This window comes from Verruconis gallopava, assembly GCF_000836295.1.
Source record: "Verruconis gallopava strain CBS 43764 unplaced genomic scaffold supercont1.15, whole genome shotgun sequence".
In the NCBI taxonomy this organism is placed as follows: domain Eukaryota; kingdom Fungi; phylum Ascomycota; class Dothideomycetes; order Venturiales; family Sympoventuriaceae; genus Verruconis; species Verruconis gallopava.
In genome coordinates this window covers 477,209-489,830 of record NW_015622151.1, presented here as the reverse complement: position 1 = coordinate 489,830, position 12,622 = coordinate 477,209, and the positions used below count along the sequence as shown (strand labels likewise).

At 52.8% G+C, this 12,622-nt stretch overlaps 5 protein-coding genes across 5 annotated transcripts; 3 read left to right on the top strand and 2 right to left on the bottom strand.

Annotated features, from left to right (window-relative positions):
• Positions 1 to 182: 182 nt before the first annotated feature.
• Positions 183 to 5,599, top strand: PV09_05143 (uncharacterized protein). Its single transcript, XM_016358612.1, has 6 exons — positions 183 to 973; positions 1,020 to 2,300; positions 2,366 to 2,615; positions 2,666 to 4,211; positions 4,276 to 4,511; positions 4,567 to 5,599. The coding sequence occupies exons 1-6, from the start codon at positions 338 to 340 to the stop codon at positions 5,256 to 5,258; spliced, it is 4,641 nt and encodes a 1,546-aa protein (XP_016213713.1). The 5' UTR covers positions 183 to 337; the 3' UTR covers positions 5,259 to 5,599.
• Positions 5,600 to 6,125: 526 nt separating this feature from the next.
• Positions 6,126 to 7,019, bottom strand: PV09_05142 (uncharacterized protein; the record flags this gene model as incomplete). The annotated part of the gene is made up of 1 exon (XM_016358611.1): positions 6,126 to 7,019. One exon carries the CDS (start codon positions 7,017 to 7,019, stop codon positions 6,126 to 6,128), a length of 894 nt encoding a protein of 297 aa, XP_016213712.1.
• Positions 6,613 to 8,519, top strand: PV09_05141 (uncharacterized protein). Its single transcript, XM_016358610.1, has 2 exons — positions 6,613 to 6,891; positions 7,057 to 8,519. Exon 2 carries the CDS (start codon positions 7,141 to 7,143, stop codon positions 8,125 to 8,127), a length of 987 nt encoding a protein of 328 aa, XP_016213711.1. The 5' UTR covers positions 6,613 to 6,891; positions 7,057 to 7,140; the 3' UTR covers positions 8,128 to 8,519.
• A 138-nt stretch (positions 8,520 to 8,657) lies between these two features.
• On the bottom strand, positions 8,658 to 10,841 carry PV09_05140 (uncharacterized protein; the record flags this gene model as incomplete). Its single annotated transcript, XM_016358609.1, has 3 exons — positions 10,007 to 10,841; positions 9,472 to 9,946; positions 8,658 to 9,418 (listed from the first exon to the last, which is right to left on the bottom strand). Exons 1-3 carry the CDS (start codon positions 10,454 to 10,456, stop codon positions 8,658 to 8,660), a joined length of 1,686 nt encoding a protein of 561 aa, XP_016213710.1. The 5' UTR covers positions 10,457 to 10,841.
• A 300-nt stretch (positions 10,842 to 11,141) lies between these two features.
• PV09_05139 (uncharacterized protein) lies at positions 11,142 to 12,603 on the top strand. Its single transcript, XM_016358608.1, has 2 exons — positions 11,142 to 12,213; positions 12,262 to 12,603. The coding sequence occupies exons 1-2, from the start codon at positions 11,454 to 11,456 to the stop codon at positions 12,435 to 12,437; spliced, it is 936 nt and encodes a 311-aa protein (XP_016213709.1). The 5' UTR covers positions 11,142 to 11,453; the 3' UTR covers positions 12,438 to 12,603.
• Positions 12,604 to 12,622: the final 19 nt, after the last annotated feature.

Below are 12,622 nucleotides of genomic sequence, written 5' to 3'. Positions count from 1 at the left end.
CGTTCACCAGTCTTCACATTGCCATGGCCCCATCCCAAGCGTTTATCACCGCGATGACGCAAAAGGGACGACGCATTTCTAATGTTGGGCTCCGCTCTGGCGGGCCTTCCACATTATTCAGCTCGGAGTTTAGCATGAGTGCGGACGTGTTCTTGGCTGAGATACTGTTGTTATATAATTTCCCTTCTTCAATTCAATAGTCGGCTTTTACTTCTTTTTCGCTCGTTTCTCTCTTTGGCTGCTTATCCCTGTTTCCGGAACAAGTGATAGAACAGAAACTTCAAGAGAAAGAAGGATCTTTTTACTCAACTGGAATAACTATCTGACGAGCGAGAATATGGAGAAGGCACCAGATATAGGGGTCCCTGAAAAGGAAGAAGTCGAATCCCCCCCTCTCAGCAGTCCTGACTCTCCACGGGATGATGAGGATGGCCATTGGGGCGAACGTGGTTATCATGGAGCCGAGAGCAGAGAGAAGGCTATGGAGGACTTCGCTGAGCTGAGAAATACCCTGTCGGCACTCTCAAGAACACGAAGTGGGCGAGAAATGAAATCAAGTTCGCGCAGATCTGCCAGCCTTCCACGTAGGGAAGGCAGCAGATTGCGGCAGCAGCTTCATCGCTTCAGCTCTGCACGCCATGAGGTATCAAGAGACACGGAGAGCACCTTAGATGAAGACGACTTCGAGAAGCAAGATGAAAAAGAGGATGACTTCGAGTTGTCCGAGTTTATGAGAGAAGGTCATTTTGAGAAGCAAGTGGATGGTCGCTCGACAAAACGCATTGGAGTGACGTGGAAAAATCTCACGGTAAAAGGTGCGGGTACGACGTCAAAGACAACGAAGACTTTACCCGACGCGATTTTGGGAACCTTTGGCCCTGACCTGTACCGTATCATCACTCGTTTTATACCGCGACTGAAACTTCAACGACATACGCAGCTGCGGACGCTTATCCATGACTTCACTGGAATCGTATGTTCCCTTCTTAACACCAAGGTGTATGCTAACCTCGCGTCAGGTTCGGCCTGGAGAAATGATGCTCGTTTTGGGAAGGCCAGGCTCAGGATGCTCTACGTTCCTTAAGTGCATCGCCAATTACCGCGAGGGGTACGCCGAGGTGTCTGGCGAGGTGTCGTATGGCGGTATCGATGCTAAGGAGCAAAAAAAACATTTTCGAGGCGAAGTGAGCTATAATCCTGAGACCGATTTGCATTTTGCAACCCTTACTGTCTGGCAAACGCTCAAATTCTCGCTCATGAATAAGACGAGGAGACGGGAGAAAGGTGAGATACCGATCATCGTCGAAGCGTTCCTCAAGATATTTGGCATCACGCACACCCGCGACACCTTGGTTGGAGATGAATATGTACGCGGTGTGTCTGGCGGCGAAAGAAAGCGCGTTTCCATCGCAGAGACGTTGTCGACGAAGAGCACGGTGACCTGTTGGGACAACTCCACCCGTGGGCTGGACAGTTCAACGGCTCTCGATTATGCAAAGTCTTTGAGAATTATGACAGATATTTCAGCGCGATCCACCTTGGTTACACTGTACCAAGCCGGCGAAGGCATATATGAGCTAATGGACAAAGTAATGGTCATCGATTCGGGTCGGTGCATATTCCTCGGCCGAGCCAGTGAAGCAAAGAAGTACTTTATCGATCTTGGATATCATTGCCCGGAGCGCCAAACCACGCCGGATTTCCTAACATCAGTGACCGACCCAAGCGAACGAAAATTCCGCGAAGGGTTCGAAAATTCAGCGCCTCGAGGTCCAGTTGAGCTTGAAAAAGCTTTCAGAGACTCCGAGTACTTCCAAAAGGTCCTTGCTGATATCGAAGATTATTGTCGCAGCCAGAAGGAGTCGGACTTCGCGGACGCCCGTCAATTTGCTCAAACGGCGAGAGAACTGAAGAGCAAAACCGTGACGAAAAAGAGCGTGTACACCGTCAGCTTCATAAGACAGGTCTACGCTTGTACACTCCGAGAGATTTGGCTCATCTGGGGGGACAAGCCCACGCTGTACACAAAGTTCTTCATTGTGATTGCGAATGCACTCATCGTTGGGTCTTTGTTCTATGGCGAAGCTTTGAATACTTCTGGAGCCTTCAGCAGAGGTGGTGCCGTGTTCTTCTCCATTGTTTTCCTTGGCTGGCTCCAGCTCTCCGAACTAATGAAGGCCGTCAGCGGACGTGATGTAGTTGCTAGACACAGGGAATATGCTTTCTATCGGCCCTCTGCCGTGAGCGTCGCACGAGCTGTGGTGGACTTCCCGTTTCTGTTGATCCAAGTCATACCTTTTGTAAGTGCAAGCTGGTGTTACCTTACATCTCTCTCTCTCTCTCTCTCTCTCTCTAACATTCTTAGGCAATCATCATGTATTTCTTGACCCAACTTGACGTAAGCGCGGGAAAATTTTGGATCTATTTTCTGTTCGTATATACGATGACAATCGTCCTCACAGCAATGTATCGCATGTTCGCTGCCTTGAGTCCTACCGTTGACGATGCCGTTCGATTCGCTGGCACAGCTTTAAACTTGCTTGTCATCTACGTCGGATATGTTATTCCCAAGCCTCAACTGACAGGAGACTACATATGGTTCGGTTGGCTATATTGTATGTCATTCTGGACTTAATCCCCCAAGATTGGATGCTAACCGCTTCAGATGTTAATCCAATATCCTACGTGTTCGAAGCGGTTCTTACGAACGAATTCAGCGATCGCACCATGGAATGTGCACCACAGAATCTTGTGCCTCAGGGACCTGGTGTCAATCCAGAGTTTCAGGGTTGCACCTTGACCGGATCGCCACCCAATTCACACAACGTTTCAGGTGCCTCGTACGTGGGAACAACCTACAGCTATACCCGTGCCCACCTGTGGCGCAATTTCGGCGTTGCTGTTGCCTTTGGGATTTTGTACCTTTTGGTGACAGTAGTCAGTGTTGAGATGATTAGCTTTAATGACGGTGGGGCTGGTGCACTCGTCTTCAAGAACACCTGGTTCTGGAAGAAGAAGGAGACAGCTGTCACAGTGAATGATGAAGAGAAGGCAATACCAGATGGTGCATCCGTTGATTCAAGGGCAGATCAAGAACATGAGAATGGTGGCCAGAATGAGCGTGAGGCTTTGTCCTCTCTTGCCAAAAGTGAAAGCATATTCACATGGCGCAACGTCGAGTACACCGTGCCTTTCCGTGGTGGGCAGAAAAAACTTCTTAACGGAGTATCAGGGTATGCCAAACCTGGCAAGATGGTGGCGTTGATGGGAGCATCTGGCGCAGGAAAAACCACGCTGTTGAACACGCTATCTCAAAGACAGACTGTCGGCGTGGTGTCAGGAGACATGCTGGTCGATGGAGAAAAGCTTGGGCCTGATTTCCAACGCGGTACTGGTTTCTGCGAGCAAATGGATCTTCATGATGGAACCGCCACCATCCGTGAGGCCCTTGAATTCTCAGCGATTCTCCGCCAGGAGCGGGAGGTGCCGAGGGCAGAGAAAATTGCCTATGTTGATACCATCATTGACCTGCTTGAGCTCAACAACGTGCAGGACGCGCTGATAAGCAGCCTAGACGTAGAACAGAAAAAGCGACTTACCATCGGCGTAGAGCTTGCGGCAAAACCAAGTCTTCTGCTCTTCTTAGATGAGCCGACCAGTGGACTGGATTCGAACAGCGCATATTCGATTGTCAGATTTCTGAAGAAACTTGCGGCGGCGGGTCAGGCAATTGTTTGCACGATCCACCAACCCTCGTCTGTTCTTATACAGCAGTTTGATATGATTCTTGCACTCAACCCGGGTGGTAACACGATCTACTTTGGTCCAGTTGGTGAGAATGGCAAGAACGTTATAGATTATTTTGCACAACGAGGAGTGCAATGCCCTCCGAACAAAAATGTTGCAGAATTCATTCTCGAAACTGCTGCCAAGGGCACAAAAGGCAAGAACGGACGCAGGATCAATTGGAATGAGGAATGGAAGAACTCGGACAATGCGAAGGAGGTGCTTGCAGAGATTGATCGCGTGTGTCAGACAAGATCGGGCCAAAACCGAGACAAGGGAGATGCAAAGCTCATGAGAGAATTTGCCGCTCCAATTTGGCTGCAGACAACGATGCTGACCAAACGTGTCTTTACCCAGTACTGGCGGGATCCCAGCTATCTCTACGGAAAGCTGTTCGTGTCTGTCATCATTGGAATCTTCAACGGGTACGTTCTGAACGTCATGTGGTCTGCATTCTCTGTTTTTATGTTCCGCTGACGGCTTCGACAGTTTTACGTTTTGGAAACTGGGTGACAGTATCCAAGACATGCAAAACCGCATGTTCACCATCTTTCTCGTCGTGGTTTTCCCTCCAACTTTTGTCAACGCAGTGGTACCGAAATTTTACCAAAACATGGCTTTGTGGAAAGCACGCGAGCTCCCCTCCCGCATCTATGGATGGATACCGTTCTGCACTGCAATGATCGTCGCTGAGATTCCGATTGCCATCCTCTCTGGCACAATCTGTAGGTTCCGCACATCCACAGTTCAGTAGACAATCAACTGACGTCTACACTGCAGACTGGGCCCTTTGGTACTGGCCGACGGGTTTGCCAACAAACGGCTTTGCTAGCGGCTACACGTACTTGATGGTCGTGCTGTTCTTCATCTTCCAGAGTTCGTGGGGCCAGTGGATCTGCGCATTCGCACCATCGTTCACTGTGATTAGCAATGTGCTTCCATTTTTCTTCGTCATGTTCGGCTTATTCAACGGGATCGTCCGTCCTTACTCCGACTTGCCGACCTTCTGGAAGTATTGGATGTATTGGGTGAACCCGTCCACATACTATATGGGCGGTGTGCTTGCCGCAACGCTTCACAACCAGTCTATCAAATGCACCACCGCGGAAACCGCACAGTTCAACGTGCCAGCCGGTGAGACTTGCGCAAGCTATGCAGGGGCGTTCGCGCGATCAGCTGGAGGATACTTGCTGAACCCGGACGCGACGACTGGTTGCCAGTACTGTCCCTATTCTATAGGAGACCAATACCTGACAACGCTTAACATCCGCTACAGCGACGTGTGGAGAAACTTTGGCATATTTTTGGCGTTTTGCATCAGCAACTGGGCCTTGGTTTACTTCTTTATTTGGAGCGTCCGGATCAAAGGCTGGAGTTTTGGATTCGGTTCTTTGTCTGGCATGGCAGGCAAGGCCGTGCTCAAGGCTAAAAGCTTGTTTTCGCCAAGAAAGAAGGCTGATGGGCAAGAGTAAAAAGGCGATGCCAGAGCGCCATTTGCGGGCGTCTGAGCGGGGAACAGGAAAATTATTCAGCTATTGGCTGCTTGTGTGCTCAACCGGGCCTGCCCTGCCTTGCCACGTACAAGTGGTACGATTTAGAACTTACCATTCAGTCGGGCATTTCTTGATGGCCTTCACTTAAACCTAATCTATCTCGGCTCGCACATGCCGAAGCGGCATGGAACATTTCGGCTCAAGGGCCGACGAAATTAAGTGGAGTCATCTCCAGACTGGGAAAGCGGCATTGCAGGTCATGCCAGACACAAAAAAAAGTGGTAGATAGAGAATCAAAAATGCGAGCTGCAAGAGGCCACAAAAAGTGCGCGTGTACAATCACATGAGAAAGCACGGCGAGCTGACGTCGCGCACGACTTGCCCCGTCGGGTCCTAAAGAAAGCACCAGCGGCCCACACGGCCTTACGTCTTCGCGGTGTGGTTGTGCGCAGTGGAGCACGTTGTATCGATGACAAGTACAGAGTACTGATTGCGACAGCGGCAGTGCAATAATGTCTCCAGAGGAGCCAGCATCAGGCGGGGAAAATGTATGGGCTCGCTAGGCGAATTCCGCATACAGAAATGGTTGTCGCAAGCTGGTTGGATTTAGCGGCTGCTATTCATAGCGAGGTCCGCATTATGCATCATCGAGACAAACAGCCCTTTTGCTTCACAGGCCGGTCCAAGTTTTGGTCGACGGCCCCACCTCGTATGTCTATCGAACGGTAGCGTGTATTTGGGCCCAAGGACCAGGCCTGAAGAAAATACGATCGCGTTGTGGACTGATGTTTCAACGCCAAAGGGAGGCGTTTCCCGGTTTGTGGCAGCGGAGCGGTTTTGGAGAGCTCACGGGCCGAGTGGGAACCAGACCGGGAAAGCCAATCGATAGCAGTCCGAAGCCAGCTGGCTTGACGAGAAGAGAGCATCCAGGCTGCGCACAACAGAGTCAAAGCAGCAGTCGGCGAGCAGACGGGGCTCTTGTATTCGATCTGGGCTGTCGGACGAGGCAGCTGCGTGGACACGAGAACAAGGAGGCAGGGACTGCTGCTTCTGCCGGTGGCGCGCTTTTGCTGACAGCCTGGAGAAGAGTGGTGCTGGAGCGGCCCTGTGATGAGCTGCAAGGTGCGAAGGAGCAGCTGCAGAAATCTCCGGCATGCTGTGCAGAACGATGGGCGCCGGTGTGCATGGGGAGAGCGTGGCAAAGGCGACGAAGACAGGCCGTCGACGCGGATGGTGTCGCTGGTCCGGTCTCGATGCGCGCCCGAGCTTCTTCTGGCTTCTGGCGATCCTCAAACGCGCCCGCCCCCAGCGGCGAGCGAGCTGCAACTGGTCTGCATCCGCCCTTGAAAAGCGTGCCGTTTCGAATTCTCGTACTGCCTCTGCTTCTCTTCCTCGACCGAAAGTCCGTCGCCTTGCTCGTTCTTGCAGAGTGCGTCCTGTTCCTTCTTTCCCCTTCGTTGTGGTCAGCTTTCTCGGCGTGACAGACGTCATCCGCTCGCTACCGCTGCAGATTACCTCATCCTCCGGCATCCTCCTGCGACGCTCCGCTGCCGAACCTTCAGCCTGGGGCCAGCCACCGTGTGACTTGAGCCGCTTCAGTCCCATTCCTGAGGTTGGTGCCGTCCTGACCGTCCTGATTGTGTCTGCTCTCCCCAATTGCCGTCCGAGCCCCATGCCTGCCACCTCAATGTCCATCTTTCCGTCGGCTCCCCTGCTGGTTCCTCTCCGTGTTCCCGCCATATCGTCGTAGCACCGCAGCTTACATGTGCAGCGACAGGCCCCGAGCGTTCTGAATCCAACGACTCCTCGCTGCCAATCGCTACAGCGATCGAAAGCTCGCCAAACTAGAGAAAGAAAGAAAATGAGGGCTTCAAAGAGCATCCTTCTCTCCGTCATCTCTCTTCCACTCGTCCTTTCCGACCCCGTCGTTACATCGAATGTCGCCCCCACCAACGTCGACTTCGACTTTCAAGAGCTGCTGGCTGTCCTGCCCGCCGAGTCTCTGCATGCTGCCCTCCACAAGCATGTCGACGACAAGTTTCAAGACGGCGTCTATGAACACGAGCGTATAGCCGTGGAGAAGGTGCACAGCGACGACCCGGTTATGGCCACAAAAGTACTGGCAGAGGCCGCGCTGCATCTGCTGAAGAGACAAAGCAGCAACGACAACAGCACTAGCACCACTTCTGAAAGTGGTGGAGGTGGGGCCACAACGATAACGACTGACACCACGGAGACTACTACCACGACGCAGAGCGACGTGGTCGTGCCAATCGACGTCTCCACCACGGGCAGCGGAGGACAGCCAACCACGCTTACCACGTCCGTGGTAGCATCACCCACAGTCAGCGTTGAGCAGGCCGTTACCACGACGAACTCACAGGGTCAGCAGGTGGTTGAGACGACGACTGTACCTGCTGCTGTTGTCACTCAAGATGGCGTTGTGACTACCTCGCCTGTTTCAGTCTTCACCCCGTCAACTGTTACGGATGCGACGAAGCCAGTTGACGTGACGGCCACCGTGGCAAATGGAGATACGATTGTCCTGTCCAGTGTGACGCCAGGCAAAGTCATCACAGCCACGGACAAGACCGGCGGAGTCTTTGTGACTACATACACGCCGCCCGGCGGCACAGTTTCCAGCCTTGTTCTGAAGACAACTGTTCTTCCTAACGGCCAGAAGACAACCATCACCTCTTTTGCTGCTGTGGCTGCGGACACTTCAGCTCCGTCTAGCACGGGCGGTCCGAAACTACAAAGCGGCGTCGACAGTCTTCAAGGTCGAAGCCTGGCCATCGAGGCCATCGTGCTGTTGTGTGCGGCGTTCGGTGCGAGCCTCCTGCTCTGATGCCACGTCGACTTACGAGTTTTCTATTTTGGAACATGTACAAGATCTGCATTTTGTTTTTGGTCCTGGACGGTTGACCTTGGGCGTTGGTAGGAACCATTAGGCTTGAACATATTCCCCGACGAGCAACAATTTGGGATGGAAGCATTTATCAGCGAATTTTCTTTTCCAAAATAAAAGAGCATATGGATTGGGATTTCACGGGAAATTACAGGAATCACGGAAAACGTCGACGGTCCTTCAAAAAGAACTAGACATGATACCCACGCTCATTACGCAGCCGCTGTTGTAGGCTATGACACTCTCCTTTAGACTGGCATCTTTCCTGGCGGGTGATGTGCTTTCGACTTTTGTGTGTAATGCAGAGTCATGAAACAGTCCACTATTACGAATCCTTTGGCTTTGATCTTATGTGATTTTGCTATGTGTTTCTCCGTTTCAAGACGACGATAAGGCTGCTTGCCAAGTGACTAGGCAGTCAACTGGGTAAAATAAGCCCGTAGCGTACACCCAGGTGCGTCATCACATCGCTAGACTGCCTTGTTTGGTTCGTTGTCGACTGAATTCGGTCGAAATTTGGCATATGCAAAGTCAGCAGGTACCAGCGCCGCTTCCCATTCTCCAAAGGCGTACAGGCCGACCATCATGCCTGTAAAAATCACGCCTACATCGGGCTCTTTCAACATGCTCGAATTGCAGATTGAGCCAACGTACCGGATTCGAGAATCCGAGCCGATCTCCCGGTAGCCGAATCTATACTCGGATCCACATTGCACGACGAGCAGAACCTCGCTGTCCGCAGTTGCTAGCGGTTGTGTGATCTTTCGGCCATCAGCGAGGCTCAGACTGACCACCCGTCGACATCCCTTTCCGTCGGCCAGCCGTATGCCAACGCTGCTGAAACATGTATGATTCAACCACACGACAAGACCTGCTTCGACTCGATTCGAGTCGGGACGAAAGTCGATCCTTGTTTCGAAGGTGGTCTCTGCTTGCGTCTGCTTCCGAAGCCACGTCGTGGAGCACACCGCCGTGTTCAAGCTGTACGGCGCGCCCCAAAGTCTGAGCCAGCCGGGACGCTCCGTCAAAGACCAGTCGACTTTCTGCGGAGTGGACTTTCGATACCACCCAAGTTGCATGCCGTTTCCGTCGGCAAAGTCGTCTCGCCACGTCGTGGCCTCTGCATGCTGGTAGAGGCCAGGTGCGTTCCCTACTAAGGAGATGCGCTCGTTGTTGTTGAGGATCGGCCAGTCGTCCCTCCACGTCACCGGTATGAGAAAGGTCTCGCGGCCTTTGTGCCCAGTTAGAGAGCGTGGTTTCCACAATGAACGGCGCACTACCTACCAAACACGGACGGCTCCCACGTGCCGTCGGGCCTCTTCCTCGGACGGACTGCTAACAGAACGGCCCACCAGTTTCCATCGGCGTCTTCCACAAGATCGCAATGTCCGGTGTTCTGGACTTCGTCTTCTGGACCGGTACCGCTGCCAACGATCTTTCCTCCCGACTCCCATGGACCAAGCGGACCGGATTTGCTGCGCGACACGTACTCGCTGTGGCCATCCTCGGTGCCTCCTTCAGCCGTGAACAGATAGTAATAGGAGCCACGCTTTATGATGTGCGAGCCTTCAGCTATTCCGGACGGAGACGACCGGAGCAGTCGAGGTCGGGTCAAGCAACGGCCTGTCGACAAATCGACCTTGCATATGTGGACGGCGAAATCCTTCAGCGGCTTCGCGCCCGTGGGCACTGGAGTGCGGTCGTGCATGCGATACGTACTTGACAGATACACGTCGCCACTGTCATCGTCCCAAAAGAGCTACGGCGCACGTGTTAACGCAGGTTTCTCGACATGCTTGGGAATGCTAGGGCGACTGACGTCTTGGTCGAAGCCGACCATGTCGAAATAAACTAGCTCGCTCCATCCGCTCCCCATCCCATCCCATATATCCCTTTCCTTGCATTTCGCGTACCAGCCACGGGGCCAGATGCGCTCGTCCGCCTGCGGCCTGTATCTGTCGAAGCAACTTCCGCAGACGTAGAACGCGCCGCCCTCGTCTGCGGCCTTCCCTTCTTGCTGCGCAGTGCGGTAGCGGATGGTCGGTGCCCAAACACCACCTCCGATCTCTACGGCGCGGATGTCGAGCTGTGACTTTCTCGTCAGCACGTGGGAGATCAGCCGCCACTTGATGAGGTCAGTGGAATGGTAGATGGGAATGCCCGGGAAGAAGTCAAAGGTGGAGGTGACGAGAAAGAAGTCCTTTCCGACGCGGGTGATGCTCGGGTCTGGATTGAAGCCGGGAATGATAGGATTAGTATACGTGCCCATCTCAAACTCGTTGCCAAGCTCGTGTCGGGATATTTCCAATGCAACGAAAGAAATTCGAAAAAGGTTTCTGTCAATGTAACTACGGGAAAACTTTTCCTTTTACCACTTCTAGACTACCGTTCAAGAAAAAAGAGGAGGAGTGGAAAAAATGGTCCTTAATATTAGCATGGATTTGACCGCACGCTGCGTGCGTGAATCAATCGTCAAAGACGTTACCGATCTTTTTCTCTTTAAAGGGAGCTTAAAATGCTGATCTGATTCGTGGAATAATCTTTTGTTTCTCTCACAATTGTGCTCCTCGGTCTTCGTCAACCACACTGCCGAATTTTTGGGCCCAAGAAGACCATTGTTCTGCTTTGATCTCCCTTGCGATTCAGGACTCGATGTTAAATTCTTGTACTGATGAAGATTGATGGAGCCCGAGGATTCAATTCGTGGCTCCAGCTTGCCAAGTGGATGAAGGCTGACAGCACCGTGGCCCAACCTGACTCTTGTCTTGGCCACTGTGACCAATAAAGCTCATGGTCGTCCGTCGTACAGGCAAAGTATCTTTGAGCAAATCGAGCCTGACATATCTCTAAACTGGGAAATGCTAAAGGCAGCACGTGGAGAAACGTAGGGCACCAGAGCCACGGCCTCTTCGTCGTCTGATTGGCTAGCACTTCACAACTGGAATCGTGCCCATATTGCCCTCGACTCTTAGGGACAACGTGAAGACACTGGGTTGTGTAAGGTGACTACAGACCTCATTGGGAATCCCCTGGCAATCTCTTGCTTCCAAGAAGAACGGTTCATGCGGCGTGCAATGCATTTGAGCACTATGCAAGGCTCCTGAACGTCTATGTCCGCTTAACTCCTAAAACCACGAGGGGCACAAGCGTACGAAACCAGAGTTCTCTGCTAGCCGACTGGGTTTATTAAAACCAAGGACAAAAGGCTTCAGAAAACTGTTTCCCAAAGCTTTATAAGGGACTAGGAAAAAATAGAAAAAGAAATCATGACCGAGGATCTTCGCAAGCTATCTGGCGCAACATTTGCCATTCCGTTACACAAGAAACCCGAAGGCGCCACGGATCCCACCAAAGTCACACTTCCACCAAACTTCACTGTTGCCATCGCCGGTGCGTCAAAGGGCATCGGCCTCGGCATTGCTAAAGCCTATGCACGGGCAAGAGTTTCTGGCTTGGTGCTCTCGGCGCGATCGCAGGACGCGCTCGAACTTGCGGCGCGAGAAGTACTCAAGATCAATCCTCGGATCAAACTGATGTGCCAGGCCTGTGACGTGACGGACGAAGAGGCAGTCAAGGGGCTGGCAGAAGCTACCAAGACGGCCTTTGGACGTCTGGACGTCCTGGTGATCAGCGCGGGCAAGTCGGCGAAGGCGTCCGTCAAGCGCGAGAACGGACTGATGGATTGGCCGAGCGACTTCCGTGAGCAGAGCCCCTCCGAGCTGGAGTCGATGTGGCGATTGAACGTGCACGCGCCGTTTGTGCTTCTGCATCACTTCCTGCCTCTGCTCGAGTGCACGCAGGGCGGCGCCAAAGCCGTCGTTCAGCTGAGCAGCGCGGCGGCGCACTACACGCAAGCGGAAGTCATGGCCGCCAGCTACAGCCTGACGAAGATGGCCGCGACGCGGCTGATAGAGCATTGCCACGAGGCGCACAAAGGCAGAGGCATCGTCGCCTTCGCGCTCCAGCCCGGCGGAGTGAAGACGGATTTCGCTGCCGAGGTTCCGCAAGGCAAAGGCTGGGAAGATCGTAAGCGTGACTGAAACCGAGCTCAGTGCGTCCGCTGACTTTTGACAGGCTTAACGGAGGACGTGGAGCTCGCCGGTGCGGTTTGTGTCTGGCTAACCAAGGAAAGGAGAGAGTGGCTATCCGGCAGGTACGTCGACAGTCGGTGGGATTTTGATGAGCTGGAATCGAAGAAGGATCTTGTCGTCGGCCATGATCTGCTAAAGTTTCGGATGAAGGTAGAATAGTGCCACACCGTACTGATCCCTCCGAGCCATGTTGGATTGCCGCATTCTACAGATCGCTGCTTGGGGCTCGCGTTAGTTGGATCTCAAGTGTATGTATGAAAGGTCGCCACCGCTTCAGCGTCTCTACGAGTTAAAAACCTTAACGTTGAACCCTTCGCTCAAGGTCTGCCTCGCCACAGATACCT